The sequence below is a fragment of the Balaenoptera musculus genome, chromosome 8, assembly GCF_009873245.2.
Source record: "Balaenoptera musculus isolate JJ_BM4_2016_0621 chromosome 8, mBalMus1.pri.v3, whole genome shotgun sequence".
Taxonomy (NCBI): Eukaryota; Metazoa; Chordata; class Mammalia; order Artiodactyla; family Balaenopteridae; genus Balaenoptera; species Balaenoptera musculus.
In genome coordinates this window covers 61,378,554-61,396,696 of record NC_045792.1, presented here as the reverse complement: position 1 = coordinate 61,396,696, position 18,143 = coordinate 61,378,554, and the positions used below count along the sequence as shown (strand labels likewise).

The 18,143-nt window shown below is 47.7% G+C and overlaps 1 protein-coding gene across 21 annotated transcripts in view; it reads right to left on the bottom strand.

Annotated features, from left to right (window-relative positions):
- The window catches only part of PPFIBP2 (PPFIA binding protein 2), a 151,545-nt gene that overhangs the window by 87,696 nt on the left and 45,706 nt on the right, over positions 1 to 18,143 (bottom strand). For 20 of the 21 annotated variants that reach the window (XR_005020882.1, XR_005020883.1, XR_005020884.1 and 17 more), the window contains exon 3: positions 12,299 to 12,513. The exons of the other annotated variant lie outside the window; for it this stretch is intronic. Coding sequence is in view for 13 of the 20 variants with exons in the window: in XM_036860151.1 (XP_036716046.1) it covers positions 12,299 to 12,513 (215 nt within the window). In the remaining 7 variants the exon portion in view is untranslated. The remainder of the gene's footprint in view (positions 1 to 12,298; positions 12,514 to 18,143) is intronic. 21 annotated transcript variants of the gene reach the window in all.

Sequence of the window (18,143 nt, the reverse complement as noted above, 5' to 3'; positions counted from 1 at the left end):
CAGTTCCAGAGTGCAGCCCGGGCCTCACCTACCAAGGTTCCCTGCCCAGAACTAGGATAGGATGTGTTAGTCAAGGTCTCTAAGGCTGCAGGGGTGGGTAGGCCGTTTTACCTTTTTCTGTCTAAAAACCTGGGAAAGTCAGGTGAAGAATTCATTTGGTCAACACACGTTTGCCCAGCATCCAAGGCAACTGAAACCAACTTCTTGCCCTGGGCAAAGAACTTCCACACGGTACGTGATAAAAGGTGTTCCTGGGGCTCCGGGGAGGAAGAGGCAAGACAGCTGACTTGGGGGCTGTATGGGGAGAGGCCTGCCCACCCTTGGAGGGGGGATCAGTGTCCTCTGGTAGGTTCTGGTGTGAGAGGAGGAAAGAGGGGACCAGGCGGCACCATGGCAGCCTCCCAGCCTCGCTGACCCCGACCTGCCTCTGGGGAAGCTGGCTCCCCGGCACCCACCCCCCTCCCCGTGTCACCACCTGCCCTGCGGCACTGAACCACACCTGTTTACACGTCTGTCCGCTTCACCAGACGGGAGCACATGTGTGAGCCCTGATTCACGGCTCTGATTTCTACGCCTAGCGCGATTCCTAGCACACGGTAAGAACCTGAACGTTCTCCGCGCGAAAGAGTGAGGCTCAAATGGTGAGACTGGAAAGATAAGCCTGAAACTCTATGTGGAGAAAACGGGTTTCCCCAGGGTAAAGATGCTCAACTCAGAGAGGAAAAGACAGAGCCAGCTTCATCTATTAGCTCAACTCATGTGTGATGAATGGGGGTGGGAAGTGAGAAGGGGAGAAAGGGAAAGGAGAGGAAGGAGGGAGGGAGGGAGGGAATCCAGACAAGCTGCAGCTAAATTCTTGACATATTTTTACAGTATCCTCAAGTAGCAATTCTTACCTCAGTCTTTTTTTTTTTGAAACCCCAAAGTATACTGCACTTCAACTCAGAATCCACAAAATAGCACTCCAAAGGCCTAGAAGCAAACCCATGGCTGCAGCCCCTCACTCAGAAGGCCATCCCAGCCAGGGGCTCCTCCCCGTAGGCCACAGAGGGGCTTCGGAGGATCAGACAGGCCCTTGAGTACATTCATAAAATGTATATAAAGCACTATTTGGTAGGAATAAATCACTATTTCTCTGAAATAGTTTTCATCAGGTCATCAAAATGATCCATGACTCCCAAAAGATTGAAAGCCTGGGTTTTATCTGGTCTAAGTAATTACTCAGAAAGATTTAGGCTGCCCTTATTAAGGCAGGATGGGGGTGGTCCTACTTCTATAGTACTGCCCTGTGAGGTAGAGTCTCAGGGACTCCCTGGATCCATCACTAAAGAGAGATGTTTTCAGGAACCACATACGGTACGTCAATAGGAGTCATTACAGTGACCCTATGGCCCTCGGAGCCTTCCCAAAAGCAACTCACATCGACCAGACTCAACTCACTATTGTCTGGAACAGGAAGCTGAGGGCAAAGGGCAGGCAACTGAGCATTTGGGGAGCAAAAGCACAGCTAAGAGGCCACAGTGGTCAGGGGAACTCATACAGACTGCCCTCCTCCTCATCCCTGGGTCCAGGAGGGGAACCCAAGAAAGTCACTTATCTGGCCGGAATCCCACGTATGCGTGGGAATGACTGGGGATGGAGTTCCTGAGATATTGCTCCTCCTGCCAGCTACCAGGAGTCAGCAGCATCTAACTGGGCACAACTGTGGACCGAGAAGGGGTCACATGCTATTCCGCTGACCTCTCACCTGCATCCTGAGCTCCAACTCGGCCCTGAGCCTTGGCCTCTGGGCCACGGTGACAGGTGCCAGGACGGACCTAGTAAGTCAGACAGGCTTGTGCCCTTCAACAGGTGCGCTGCACCGTGGGCCTGCCTCTTGGGAGAGGGAGGGGAGGAGAGGGAAGAGCTAGCCTGAGGGACACGGCTCCTCGGGGCTGGCAAGCAAGTCCTGCTTGTGAAACAGGCATCCTGGCCACCGCAGCCCAGGTCCCCAGGGTGTCCAAGCATGAAGACCCACCTCCAAAACGAGTTAGCAGAAGGGGCGGCACACTGCCTGTAAAGGGCCAGATGGCAAATGATTTAGGCTTTGTGGGCCATATGGTTTGTGACAGTCGACTCCCATTTGTAGCGCAAAAGCAGCCACAGCCAACGCGGAAAGCAGTTGAGAGTAGCTGTGTTGCAGCAACACTTTTTTTTGTGAACGCTAAGTTTTATATCATGTTCACATCACAAAATCGTCTCCTTGTGATTTCTCAATCACTGAAAAACATAAAAATTATGCTTAGCTCACAGGGAATAAGAAATAGGCAGCAGGCCAAATACAGGCCATAGATTGCTGACCCTGGGGTGAGGAGGACGCTTCTCTATCTTTAGTGAACCACCAGGGCTAGCGGGCTTTCCTGTGAAAAGGCAGACTCGGACCCAGCAGGTTGGGAACGGGGCCCGAGATCGTGCATCACGAACAAGCTTCCCAGTGATGCTCATCCTGCTGGTCTCAGGACCGTATCTGAGGGGTAAGAGGTTAGGAGACTACTTCCGGAGGGTCTTGGAGCCCAGTGTACTGAGCAGTCTGCCCGGAAGTGTGACTCCTCTGGAGCCTCCCTACCTGCCAGCGGGCGCCTGAAAGGGAAGGAGGCCCGGCGGTGTGCTGGCGAGCCCTCTTTGCGGGCGGAGGGTGGGGGGGTGTCCACATGCTCAGACCTCAGGTCATGCTAACCAGGCAACATTGCCCACCATGTCCCCTGGGCCTGAAGCAGGAAATTTAGTGGGGAAGGATTTATTTGCTCTTTCACCACTGTTTGCACATTCTTGATCGTTTATAAACATTGGTTCTGAGGGACTGAAACAGTCTCAAGTCAAGTCTGAAAGAAGCCAGATCTCTGGAATTTAGTAAGGTACAATTTACTTGGACGGCGGGGAGAAACCCAAAATCCAGGAAAATTAAAACTGCTAAGTTTGCAGTGGCTGAAGGCCCCTAGTCTGGGGTGCTGTGACAGGAAAAAAACGTATTCAAAATCCCCCAAGGTACAAGAGACTTCTCTAGGGCAGGGCCTGACAGACGCAGGGTCAGGAAATGGAGAGGCCACCCTAATTAATAGCGCACCAGCAAAAGGCACTGGAATTAAAGGTGTTTGGAGAGATCTTCTCGCCTTTGACAATGGAAGGTCAAGTCTACGCTCCCAGGACCGGTCCTCATCCCTCTTCCCCCGCCACAAACAGTAGAGGCCTCCCAGGCCTACCCTTTGTCCACTGGGTTCCAAGGAAAATAATTCTTTTTGCCAGCTGACTCAGGTACACTGTCCAGCGGCTTCATTAATGAGAGGAACTTATGTCCTCTAAGCGTTGGGAGGAGGCAGCTATTTTCTCATATAAAGCCCCTATCTTCTTCCTTGGGCTTTTAGACTTTCCAGCATTTGTCCCTGACTCCCACCTAGTGGCTTCTTCCAGTATTGCACAGGGACAAAAGCCTCCCCACAACCAGCATACCAGCCTAGCAGGAGTCCCTTGGGAGAGAAGCACAGGAAAGAAACGCTGACACCTACAACTCTCAAGTTCACACCTATAGTGGGGAGGGCAAGAAACGCGCACTGGAAATTGGCTCACATAGGCTTCACTTATTTTTTTTTTTTGGAAAACAATCACCAAATTTCCCCTTTTCTAACTTCCAGAAAGCCAAGATTTTCCTATAAAACTCCCGTCTGTAACTTTCCAAAATGAACATGTTTCCACACAAATACCCCACCCACCTCTTGCTCCTGGCCCTGAGCGGAGAACAGAGATACAGAGACGAATCGCAGGGCACGAGAAACTCAAGCTCACGGTTTATAATTCGTAAAACAGCTTCTCCCCACCCTTTTTTTTTTTTTTTTTTTTTTGTAACTCCTCTGAGCTTTTCAATACGGTGAGCAGATTTGCTTCTACTGGCCCGAATGAAAGACTGCAGGCTGAATCTGGCGGGAACGTCGGGGCTTTGTTTGAGGGGCCGGGAGCTGAAGGAGCCGCCATCTGTGACACGGTGGCTGGGCTGACGACGGGGGTGGCCGTGCACCCTCCTGGGCTGGTCTTTTTGTTTCTGGAGAGACTGGTTAAGAAGGTAGCTGAGGGCACGTGAACATCTGATGGACAGACTGACAGAGGTCGTCGGCACACACCCCAGAGGGGCCTTACTTCCCCAGACCAGCCAGGCCCAGAGGAAGCTGCCGATTCAGGGCCTCCCATTTCACAGCTCCAGGGATGACCAGAGATGACGGCCTCGGCCGAGCCCCGACATGGGGCAGCTGTGCCTAGAGGGGCTCCCTAACCTGTCTACACTTTGCAAACCTAAACGTCTAGACTGAGGAAGGCAGGGGCTGGTGGCTACCAGGGGGCCGCTCTGTAGCCTTTAAACCGCAGGACTGGAATGCGTGTCTGGACCCTGCAGACGGGCTGTCAGACCAGCTCTCATTTCCAGCAGGGAAACTGAGTCCCAGAGGAGGGAAAAGAGGTCCACCCGTGGCCACATGCGAGTGGCAGAGAGCCGGCCTTTTGCCTCATCCCACACCGCCTCACCCTGGTTTGCTCCCCTCCACCTGCCCAAGCACGCTGACCAGGACACCTGCACCCTGGCTGAGGAGAGCATGGGCCCTCCGGCAGGCCACACCGACTCCACGAACGCTGCTTCCAGAGGGCGGCACAGAGGACAGCCCCTCTGGAGGGTCTCTGCCAAGCCCCCCCGCCCCCCGCCCTGGAGCCCGGGCTCTGCCCTGACTTGCCCGCACTCCGCTGCTGCTGGGCTTACCTGCCTTTCTTCAGGCTTCACCTTCAGCCCCCGAGGCCTCAGGTCTTCACCAAAAATCTCCCTGACCCACATCCGAAGTAATGAAACAGTGGAACAGACTGATACCTTGCAGATGACGAATGCGTGTGCCCAACTATTAGAGAAGGCCCCAGAGCTGCTCCATCTGGAGACCCTGCCGGCTCTGGTATCACTTGGGCATCTCCCAGGAACCTGGGTCACCTGCCCGCTCCGCCCCCCCCCCCCAGCTGGCTGTTTCCCCAGCCCTGCAGGGCCCACTGGAAGCTGGCTGACCAGCCCTTTATGGGTGCCACTCTCCCTGAGGGCTTCATCCCCCAGGTCACCACAGGCCTAGGAGGCAGCTGCAGGGAGAGGAACGAGGTGGCCCCTTTCTGGAACTCGGCTCCATTCCCATCACAGCAGAGATGCTGCAGCCTTCCAGCCTGGGCCTCAGCTTCATCCTCTACGAGTCCTGACCCTGAGCTCGGCCCCGTCTGCCAACCATGAAAGAGGCTCACACTCTTCTGCTATCACAGGACAGCCTCACTGATGAGTCTCTGCAGACCAGGCTCCGTGATCCCTGCTCGCCTGGGTCTCCAGGAACCTTTCCTATGCAAGAGCCCCATCCGAAGCGCCTTGGCACTCCACCAACTTTCTGAGGCTAAGCCCAGAGTTCGGATACTGAAACTGTGCCCCATAGAGTTAACAGAAGCTGATAATAGAAATTACTGAACTTGTCTTATAGAACAACAGATAAGGGAACAGCTTGCTAAAACCCCTTTGCTTGTAAATTGCCTTCATTAAGTTCACTTGTTCTTTTCTTTCCTTCTTTCTGTTTTCCTCCCTTTAATTGCATACCGTCCCAGCTTCACGCAGCCCAGCTGTTTTTACAGGAACTTGGAGTCAGCTCCTGCCCAGTGTGAGCCGGCCAGGGACCGGTTGGCACCACCCTAAAACTGGGCCTGTGCAGATGTCTAATGAATGGCCTTCTGACATCAAAGGACTGGAAAACTCCACCCTCAGATGATGCTAAGGGCCTCCATCTGGAATACGCAGAAGCATTAACCCAGATGCACCTGCGCAGAACACCGATTTCCTCACTTTTTCCCTACTTCCAATCACCTCTGCCCTAAGACCACCTTCTTATCCCATAAACACTCCAACCCCCTCTCCTTCAGCGAGGCAGATCTGAGACATATTCTCCTGTCTTCTCACTTGGCTGCCTTGTGAATAAACTCTTGGCTGTAAACCACAGCATCTCAGCATTTGGCCTGCTGTGCACCAGGCAAACAGACCTGGATGGGTAACAGTTCTGCTCCTAGAACAGGGGGATCCAGGCCCTTTGTTCCTTTCTTCATTGAAGTCCCAGAGGGACCCCAGCTTAGAGAGCCCCGCACATACCCTTCCAGGCCTGAAGCCCACCTTTCCTCATTCTGTTAGGGGCCAAGGAAGGGAGGGCCCTGTTTTAGGCCCCAAAGCTCTGGGAACTTGCCCACCACCGAGCACCGCTGAATCCTGGGCAGTTCTGTCCCATTGACACTTGTGTCTTTAGGATGAGCCTGGCTTGTTTATAACTATTCCCAGGCCGAGAATCCCTGCTGCTGCCAGCCAGTCTGTGTCCAGCCCTGCCAGCACCCAGCAAGGAGGAACCAGCCCCACTGTAAGAAACAGCTGCCCACACACGGGCTTTCTGACCACGATGCACTAGGGACCACAGCTCCCTCACCGTTTAAGACATAAGGGCGGGGGCCCAGGACTAGTCCGCTATGTGTTCGAACCGCCAACCGCTTCCCCACATCCACTGCGGCCTCTTCAGCAGCCCCTATTTCTGTGTGCTACAGCTGCCAGTATCTGTGACTGAAGATCCCAGGTATAGTTATTGTTGAACGGTAACAGGAGACCACGATTCCTACCCTCTCACCCCAGCTAATAATTGGCCCTTGGGTGGAGACCTGACCCAAGGGCAACTAAATCCAATGCAACAACTTCTAGAAAAATCTCTCCAAGGCAAGCATTCCCCCAACCATTGTAAACAGACCCCGAAACAGATCTGCAAATCTGAATGCAAGCTGTTTTCTGCAATGCATCTTGCAAAACCAACCACAGCTGAGCATAAACGACAATCTTTAATTTCTGTTTCTTTTGCAATTAACATTTCTTCATAGACCCGGAGCGCTTGGCTCAAAAATTATGAGTTAAGCCAATGAGATTCTTTCCTTCAGGGGTTAACACACACACACAGAAAATATGAAAAGAACTTGTCAGTCAACAAGAATAAAAGGCCATTTATTTCCCCCCCCTCCGTCATGGTTCCTTCCCGACAGACGCCTCCCTCCCACTATGATCAGTAAAGGCACCAACACTGGTTCCCCAGCCTCCCTGGCAGCTAGGGTATGCACATGCAAACAAATCCTGACCATTGGGACCATATGAGAAGCTGGGGGGTTTCAGAGAAATCTTCTTCCCCAGTTTTATAAAAAGAGGACATATTCTACCTCTGGACACAGCTGTGTGTGTGTGAGGACAGGCTGACCAGAGCTGCAGTAGCCTTCTTGCAACTGTTAGGGGACACACCTGAGGAAGAACCAACACCCTGAGGATGGTGGGAGAAAGATAAGAAAAGCTGCAGTCCTTGAGGTCATCCCAGAGCCACTGATTTAACCCTGGGACTGCCCATCCTCTGGACATCTTGTTAGTGACATTTAAAACTCCTTACTGTTTATGCCACTTTCTGAGAAAGAATCCCAACTGACAGGTGTCATAAGGCAGGGTTGGATTACGCCAGGCCAGCATACGACAAAGCAGTAACTGAGGTTTATGACGAAGGAGAACAGCACAAACACCCAAGGGACGTACAGATACCATGAATGAGAAACGAGAAGGCACAAGGACTGCCTGCCTGAGCCCTCGAGCTACCTTGTTAGCTCCAATTTTAAGTCACCTGGGATTTTTTTTTTTTTTTTTTTTTGGTAATAATTCAAGCGAGTCTCTGGTTTAAAGCAGTGCTTCAAACTTTAATGTGAATACGAATCACCTGGAAATGGTTCAGTGGATGGGGCAAATTCTAACTTATTTTTCTTGAAGACAAGCTATCAAGTGATGCCAAAACTGCTGGTCCATAGACCACAATTTGTACAGCAACATCTTCTAACTAAAAGTACCAACCTAAGGCAATCTAAAACCAATCTAAAGAGGAGCAGTGGGTTTCTTCACGGCCTTGGATTCTATCTCCATACAGATAAGACCTGCTATGGAATGTGTGTGCCTTGTAAAATGACTTTAGGTCTGTGAGACCTAAAATACACACAGGTGGTCTCTGTCTAGAATCAAAACCTTAAACATCCAGCCCTGGTATCTTGGAATGTTTATATGAACTTTTGACCTCTCTAAAAGTACAACATTCATAGGTTGCTGATGGCCATAACTACTCCAAAAGTTTTATGAATGCAACAACTTTTAGAAAAATCTCTCCAAGGCAAGCATTCCCCAAAACAGATCTGCAAATCTGAATGCAAGCTGTTTTCTGCAATGCATCTTGCAAAAACCAACCACCACATCAACTACTTTGGGATCAAAAATATTTTTTAAGAACCTCTTTTGGTAAATTACAGAAGTTAGATCCATACTTCATGCCACACACTAAAAAGATTGAAGATGAATTCGAGTAAACCATGAGATACAAATCAAACTATAAACCTACTGGAGAGAGAATACAGGTGAATATTATTTGATCTGAGGTCAGGCAGGGCCTTTCTAGAAAGAAAATAAGAAATTCAAACAGGAAAGACTGATAAAATTAGTTACAATCCTTTTAAAGTCTTTGCCTCAAAAAACCACCATAAATAAACAACATTTTAAAACAAAGTGACGAAAAGAAATGCCACAAAGCAAAGGGCTAGTAAAAAGTCATTTAAGAAACACACTAAAATCCTAATAGGGGTGGGGTGAGACAACACAAAATATTAACAGACCAGACTAGGGCAGGCACACCCAAGGGACTCAAGGTGATCGCTGGGGGTGTTGTGTGTGAAGAAAATATTAGAGCTATTTTCTTTTTTAAAGATTTTTTTTCCTTTTAAGTATTTTATTTATTTATTTATTTATGGCTGTGTTGGGTCTTCGTTTCTGTGTGAGGGCTTTCTCTAGTTGTGGCAAGTGGGGGCCACTCTTCATCGCGGTGCACGGGCCTCTCACTATTGCGGCCTCTCTTGTTGCGGAGCACAGGCTCCAGACGCGCAGGCTCAGTAATTGTGGCTCACGGGCCCAGCTGCTCCGCGGCACGTGGGATCTTCCCAGACCAGGGCTCAACCCGTGTCCCCTGCATTAGCAGGCAGATTCTCAACCACTGCGCCACCAGGGAAGCCCAAGATTTTTTTTTTGATGTGGACCATTTTTAAAGTCTTCATTGAATTCATTACAATATTGCTTCTGTTTTTATGTTTTGTTTTTTTGGCTGCCAGGGAAGTGGGATCTTAGCTTCCGGACCAGGGATTGAACCTGCACCCCGTGCACTGGAAGGTGAAGTCTTAACCACTGGACCGCCAGGGAAGTCTCTAGAGCTATTTCCTTAACCCATCCTTTAAAAAGGATTTTCTATCTGGGACTATGTTTTATAAGTTACATATATTAGGACAATTCTCCATATACAAATATGTATATTTGGAGAATGAATTTTTTTCATATTGGGGTAAGAAATCAAAAGTTTGGAGACCATACAGAATATTAGAAAGCTAATAAAAAAAATTTAGCCTTCCTACTAAACAAAGAAATGCAAAGATAAAATGAAGCCATTTTTCCTATGAAATTAATAAAGCTATTTTTTCAGTCTTAGTGCTTGTTGTTGACCAGGATATATCTCAAACCCTGCCAATGAAAATATAAATGAGTAAAATCTTTCTGAAAAGTGGTTTGGAAGAATGTGTCACAAGGCTTAAAGATATTAATACCTTTGATCAGAGTTGCCAGACTTAGCAAACTGTATGAAACATACTTACTAAAAATTCATTGTTTATCTAAAATTCCAACTTAACTGAGCATTCTGTATTTTGTCTGTTTTAACTCTTATTCTTTCACGATTCTATCTGAAAATATTTCGATGTAACGACAAATATTTCTAGACAAAGTCTGTGCAATGCCATATCATTAGTGAAAGATTAAAAAGAATTTCAATTCAATATTAGAGAAATGGTTTCATAAATTCAGGCACATCTATACAAGGTAAAAATAGTGACTGTAAATTGTGTATTTGTAGTCTTTCTTTATCGCACTTCACGCAGATATTCACGAGTTTTGCTGAAGAAATGTTCACCTGTTTCCTGCCCTGTATCTGCTAGAGATGGTACATACTGTACAGCCCACATGCACTGTCTCACCTTTCTAAAGCTTAATAAGCTCTGAGTTCTAAAATGCATGTGGACCCAAGGGTTTCAGACTGAGGAATTAAGGACCTATCATTTTCTTGAAGCTTCATAAAATTTTCTGTAAACACTACAGCCTGAGTCAGTAGTACTTAGCAAGACTGGAGGGAGGGATCGGCGCCCATGCCAGGTGTAAAGTGAGCCGGAAAGCCGCAGCTGCAAAGAGCGGTGGGCAGAAGATGGTGAGACATGACAGGGGAGAAGCCAGGATCAACATCATAAAGCTGCAAGTACGGTAACAGCCAGAGAGTTCCTCTCTAGCGAAGCAAAGGGCGGATCCTTCTGCTGCGGGAAAGAGAACTAGACTACCGAAGCCATCCCCCAGCAACTCCCAATCTGGTTAAAAGAGTGAGCGGAGAAGCAGGTGGGGACTTCTGTCCGTTATCAGCACAAGTCTGAGAGGACCACCAAGAACCGCCTTCATGTGGGGGAGGGACGAGGAGGCAGCTTGCAAACCTGACCTGTAACAGGCCTACCCGAGACCCATCCAGCAACCTTCACCTTCCTCTCTGGGCATTATCGGTTGCTACTGTAACGAACTACCGCAAACTTAGTGACTTGCAAAAACACAAATTCATTACCTTATAGTTCTGGAGGTCAGACGTCTGAAATGAATCTCACTGAGCTAAAATCAAGCTGTTGGCAGGGCTGCTTTCCCTTCTGGAGGCTCCAGGGGAGAGTCCAGTTTTCCAGCTCCTGGCAGCTGCCTGCATTCTTCAGTTCTTGGCCCTTCCACCTTCAAAGCCAGCAGCAGTAACGGGCGACTCCTTCTCCCACCACATCCATCAGACACTGACTCGGCTGCCGCCCCCTTCCACTTATAAGGACGCCAGTGATTACACTAGGCTCACCTGGATAATCCAGGCTGCTCTCCCTATTTTAAACTCAACTGATTAGCAACCTTAATTCCACCTGCTTCCTTCCCCTTTGCCACATACAGTAACTTATTCACAGGTTCTGGCCATTAGGATGTAGACATCTTTGGAAGGCCGTTATTCTCCCTACCTGTGGGTATGCTACAGAACTCCAGGCAGACAACCTATGTGATGAAAATGTTGAACAACAAATATAATGAATATAATAAAGAATTCTTCGGTGTTCAGAGGAAGGCATGGGGATAAGACTGTATTGACAGACTCCTGAACAGGAGCACCTAGGACATCTGGGATATAACCTGTCTAATCACAAATGACTTGGCCTCCAGAAAAGAGGATCTCAACCTCCTTCCTCTGTGGTTTTCAACATCAACCTGCCCCTCCCAATTTAGTGGTCCTGTTCCTGTCATCCTAGCTCTGTGCATACTTTCCAATTTTGCATCAGATCCACAGGACTCTAGCTTTAGGAGACTGCATCCCAGCTTTCATCCTCAGACTCAGCTTAGGTAATAATCACATGCTCCCTCTGGCTTCCCAGCCCCGGACTGGGTGCAATCCAGGTCACTTCCAGAATGGACTAGTTCCTTGCCTTACCCATTCCCAGATATTACTAATCTTTTAAAGCTGACTGGCTGGTCTCCACAGGGAAGGAGATGGGTAACAAAAGCCATAAATTTACAGCGTTGGTTACTCATCTGCTTCCCTTAGAGGCTAGCAGGTGTGCAGGATTGATCTAGAGAGGGCAGAAGGAGAGTCAGGAAACCTGCATTCCACTCTAGGGGCAGGAAGGACTTCTAGGGCAAGGTGGTCTGAAGAGTAGGGGCAGCAATAAAGGGATGGATGAGGCAACAAGGTTCTCGTTTGTTGTAAGAAACGAGGGGCATGGTGGGTTCAGCTGAAAATAGAGACCCCAGCTAGGGATTATAACACAGCAAATTGTGCCTGTACTATCTGGGGGGAAACACCTTCCACGTTCGCTCTTCTCTGGCCCTGGATTTCCCCTTCAGGAGAACAACGGGAGGGCACAGGCAGGCTGACTGTGGAGCTTAAGCTGCTTGACCAGGCCCTCCCCTTCTGCTGGGAAGGACCACCGCCCACTGGGGGTTGGCCAAATCTGGACAGGAAGCAAGAAAAGACTAGACAGTGCACAGATGAAGTAACAGCCCCAGGTGGTGGTGGCATGCCAGGGGCTCCCTGACCGTGTTCCCCACCCAGGCCATGGGCCTACTCACCAAGCTCTCCTCGAACCACCCCTTTATGTAGGCAGCTGTGGGGCCTGGGATCTGGCTCAGCAGGGCTGCTCTCTCCTGAGAATGCTCCAGCATCTCCAGGGCCAGCCTCAAGTCCTCGACGAGACGCAGCACCGGGAAGGGGTTCACGTAGGAAGCCGCGGAGGCCAGTCCAGGCTCACAGGTGTCATCGCTAATATCTACCCCTGTGTTAGTGCCTGGAACAAGAGAGAGGCGGGAACCTTGGTAAGAAGGGTGGACGCCACGGGCAAGGAACTGATAAACAGCAAAGTTAGTGAAAGGGGAGAGGAAAGGGATGGATAAGAAGCCTAGAGGAACCACTTCTGCCTCAGCAGAATCACTCACAAAGTGAACTTTGCAGAAATCACCTTTCATCCTGGGTTGGGCATGAGAGAGGCAGGTGACTGCGCCCATTGGGACCGGCCTAGGGAAGCTCACACCTTCAGACAACTGGGAGAGCACAGCTAGACCTCACCCACGACCAAGGACATGTGCGCTAAAATGGTGAGATGCCTGTCTTCAGCTCTGAGATTAATAAATTTGTCCTCTTTTAAGTTAATGTGGTAGACTGCACAGATGGCCACCAAAAATCCGTCCCATCCTTGTGTGGGCATTCCACTCCCCTCATCCTGAGGCGGATGCTGACTCTGGGCTGGTCTAGTGACTTGCTCTGACCAACAGGATGCAGAGGAAGGGATGCTGTGTGGGGTCTGGTGAGGTGGAGCGAATCGAAATCTTTCTAGATCTTCCCAGCTGGGAGATTCTATACCCTCTGACACACTCACTCTTTTGACTTGTATTTATTGCTGTGTGTATCCATATCTCATCTCCCTTTATAGGCTGTGAAGTCTCTGAGAGCAGAGCCCCTGTCATAGTTAGCTAACATAGTTATCATGCCCCCTGACCAGCAGATGGTGAGGGGGAATTGGTCTGAATGTCTGTACATATGCTTGGATGAATAGCTAAGAGGAAGAGTACCTGGATTTCCCCAGAGATCTGGGATACTGGGTCATCTTTTTCTAAATTGGTATGTCCCCAATAGGACTGTTTTTGCCTTTCTAAACCCCACCATTAAAAAAAAAAAAAGTTTTCTTTGCATAATATGTACAGTGATATATTTTTCAAACCAAAACTGGGGCAACAGAGTCTAACAAAGGATTCCTGTGCTTCTTTCATCAGTAAGAAACACTTTAGAAAATATGGTTCATAGTGGAATTTCTAGGGCATTTGGATTGTTTATAAAACCAACAGAATAAAATATTTGAAATCAGGACTCTTGCTGGAAAATGTGGGCTGTAGGGCTACCACATTCACGGTTACACTGCAGGCCTGACGTCTAATTCCAGGTTCCTCTACTCTTTTAAAAGCCAGCTTCCTACTTGCCATGGCAGTCTTTGGAATGAGAAATGCACACAGAAGGAAACAATTACTATTTGATTGCCGGTTTGCTTTCTGAAAGGGCAGGATAGAGGGAATCGTGGATCACAATCCACAAACAAGTCCATGGCTCTGGGGAGCTAGGAAACAGCCCTGTTACCCACACTCTGATGTGTGCTCAGCACTTTCTGGCTCCCGCAAATACAATTTAGAGTTGACTAGGAGAGGCCACAGACAACAACTTCAGGAAAGAAAATGAACAGAAGCAGGGCAAGACCTCCCAATCTCCAAACAAATGCTAAGTAATCCCTCTCCATCCGGGACACACTTCAACACACACACACACATTTATAAATGTAGGATAAGTCAGGCCAGGAGTAGGTGGGAAGACTGAGATTTTCATTCACTTTATATCACTCTGTGGCCTTGGACAAGTTCCTTCCATTCTCTGGGCCCCTCCCTGCCCTAAAACCTTGGGATTCTTCCTTACTATTCAAACATTGCGTATGTGTGTAAATGTGTATGAGTACATGTGTATCTGTGTCTATTTTTCCATATGTATACACACGTAAAAGACTTTAATTTCTATTTCTTTGCAATTTCATCAACACACAGGCTCAGAAAATGGTCCAGAATGGTGAAACTCCTATGGCCCAGCATTAGCAAAGGCAACAATCACCCAGGGAATTCCCTGGCGGTCCAGTGGTTAGGACTCAGAGCTTTCACTGCTGTGACCTGGGTTCGATGCCAGGTCGGGGAACTAAGATCCCACAAGCCTCATGGCGCGACCGAAATAACAACAAAAAAACAATCACCCAGAAGACTCAGTTCCATACTCCACACACATTCCCTACAGATGATCAGTTCCTATGGAAAAACTACAATCACAGAGGAAAATACATCAAAATAGGACTATCAGGTGCAACAAATAAGAAAATGCATGCCTTGATACCTGGGTTTAACAAAACAATACAAAAGAGACAATAACATAAGGCAAGGTGTTGACCCTTAAATTACGTCTCAGAAAATAGCAGCTCACCTCATGTTCAAAGCCCGAATAAAGTTTCTCTTTGGGGGCAATCTCTCAATTACTTCATCTTGAACAACAAAGCACTCTTTAGGAAAGATAGATTAGCACAAGGGACTTCAATTTTACATACAGACTGAAATCACTTTGGGAGTTTTACAAACTACAGATGCCAGGATCCCAACCTCCAGAGGTTCTAATTTGATTGGTCTGAGGCTGACCTGGGATAACAAAAAGCTCCCCAGGTGATTCCAATGTGCAGCCTAAGTGGAAATCATTGACTAGCAAATCAACGTTGATCAATGTCAAATTCTGATGTTCAGAGAGGACAACCTGAGAATTTTTATTTTAAGCACCCAAAACCAAAATTTAATACGGATTCAGTCATTGTTAGGGGAAGGTAAGACAACATAAAATGCAAATATAGGATTTCACTGAAAGCCTTTTCATGATTGCTTTCAAAAGCAACTAAGTATGTGTGTAGTAGTAATTAGGGTTATTCAGAAACGTTTTGGTTCTACTCTACTTAAGCTCATAGTAGGATAACACTTCTGCCCCTTGAAGTTACTCACAGCCACATGACTTCCTCTGGGCAATAAACATGAAAAGTGATGTGTGTCATTTCTGCGAGAAAGTCTTTAGGAACCAGAGCACAATTCCTCATATCTCTTTCACTTGCTCTGGTCTCTGGCAACGGTGGGGAGTGAATCAGCCCGTGTCCCAAAGGGACGATGACGTGGACCAGAGCCCTAAGCAGACCCAGGGGGAACCTGTATGAGCTGCTTCAAGCTGCTGACATTTTGGGACTGTTTGTTACTGCAGCATAACTTAGCCTGTCTTCACTTACACAAAGTATATATGTTGAACAATTCAGAAATATATACATGTAAGATAAACTTCTAAAAAATGATCTTTCACTGCATGGACCACTCCACCTGCCCCAAGCCAGAGCAAGGGTAACAGGGAACCAGCATCCTCAGTGCTCTGAGCCCAATGTGCAGTCTGGTCCCACGAGGGGGTCTGAGCCAGAGAAGGGACCCCCCACCTCTCAGCCACACTCACTCAGGGTTTAGCCCCAAACACAGATCTCTGGGGGGCAGGATGAGAAACGCTGACATGCTGCCCTCCCGGGAAGGCAGCCGAGCAGCTGGATGCCAGGAGCGGGGGTCCCTGTGTGCGTGGCTCCCCCAGCCTGGGGTGGGCTTCTGCCCTGCTGAGCCAGAGCGGGGAGGGAGGGCACACACCTTGGTTCAAAGACCACAGACGCCCATAGTTCTTACCAAGTTCTGGTAGATTCTATGGAATAAATGTTTCTTCAGTGAAATGGCTCGGGATCATTTCCAGAGAATGGCTATTTGCATTTTTTAAAAACTCATTTTCTCCAGCTTCACATTTGAGTGGATCTGCAGAGCTCCCTTGGCTGTCATGCTGAGAGCAGGATGTCCCTGTCGCTTTATTATGCAATGAAATTTGAATTAATATTATCATGAGCCCCCCAAAGGCTAATAAACACTTGATGAAAAATGGCACAAGAAAAAAAAAAAATGTCCCTTCCAAAGGGACCCTCCACTTGCTTCTCCTCCACCGACCACTACCCACTGTGAAGCTTTCCCTTCTTCCTTGGCAAGCACAACAGGATTTTATTACCTTACCCTGCACATCCAAACTAATAAATTCGTTATTGTTTACCTCTAATATACACTTGTTTGTATTACTCAAGGTCACAGAGACTTTCTCCTATGCTTTATTCCAAATGTTTTGTAGCTTCATATTTTGCATTTTGATTTATGATTGATCCAGAGTTAATTTTGTACAAAGTATGAGGATTAGGTCAAGGTTCTTTTTTCTTTTTTTTTTTAACTATGGCTATTCAATTGTTCCAACACCATTTGTTGAAAAATAAATAAAATATTTTATTTGTGGGTGTTTAAAAAAAAAAGATCCTTTATCATGCAGATGGGGGTTCTCTGGCATAAGATGAAATATCTGTTGAGAGCATCATATGTGAATTTTTAAAGTGCCGTATTTACAACAACTGAAAAGTGAAGATGATGGGCCCGAAAATGGGGGTCCCGAACCCCCAGGCCGCAGACCAGTACCGGTCCACGGCCTGTTGGGAACCGCTGCACAGCAGGAGGTGAGCGGCGGGCGAGCGAGCGAAGCTTCTTCTGCCGCTCGCCATCGCTCCCCATCGCTCCCCATCGCTCCCCATCACTCGCATTACCGCCTGAACCTGCCCACCCCCACCCCCACGCCCCGGGTCTGTGGAAAAACTGTCTTCCACGGAACGGGTCCCTGGTGCCAAAAAGGTTGGGGACCGCTGCTCTAGAACTCTGCACATCAAAAGTGCTGTGCATGTCAGCTGCACTAGCATTACCTGGGAGCTTGGTGGAAATGCAGACTCTCGGGCCCCACCTCTACATTTTATCAACATCCTCACATGCTCTTCAACTGTTCTGGGATGCTAAAATTATTCAACAAGCAGCTCTCATAATGATAAACACAGTATGTTGGAGATAAATGTAAAACGCTTGAATAAAATTATTATTAAAAATGTGCCAGTGAGATAAGAAATCCATAATTATTTTACGTAATGCTTATAAATATACAAGTAACTTAATCAATAAATTAATATTATGAGTACTTGTCTATTTGGGAATCTATTTGGACATATATGATATGTTTTACATAATTGAAGGAAAAAAATGAGAGAAATAGAAACTTTAATGAAAGAATAAGAAGGAGCGAGAAAAGAACAGGACAATTTGAAAAAGAACCACGTGGAAACCAAAACGAAGAATGAAATTATTCAAGTGAGAAATTAAGTGCACAGGTTAAATAACAGATAAGAAAATTACTGGAATGGGAAGTGGAAGGAAGTATATAGAGTGAAGCAGAAGCAACAAAGAGAAAATGGCTATGGATTTGTCACAAATAAAATCTTGAGTCTTCTCAGTTTAAAAGACACACACTGAGTCCCCAAAATGACACATCAAAACAAACCCATCCTAGAAACAACGCAGTGAAACTGAAGAACACCAAGGATAGAGGAAATTTAAAAGCAACCAGAGATAAAAGACAGACTGTCAACAGACTTCTCATCAGCAGTAAGTCCCGATGACCACAAAATAATATCTACCAGTAGCTACCAACCTATAACCTGTACAAGATAAACTACCACTCAAGATTAAGACTAAAATAAGGACATTTTTCACATAACGACTCGTGCAATTTATTACTGGCAGGTTATTCCTGAAGGGATTTTAAAGGATCTACTTCATGAAGCAGGAAAAACTGCACCAACCAAAAAGGAGTGGGATGAAAAACACATACGGGGGGGCGGGGGGAGTGCCCAAGAGTGGCTGAAGCCAGGGTCTGTTTCCCCAGGGTCAGTTGCAGCCACCTCCTGCCTCTCTGCAAGAC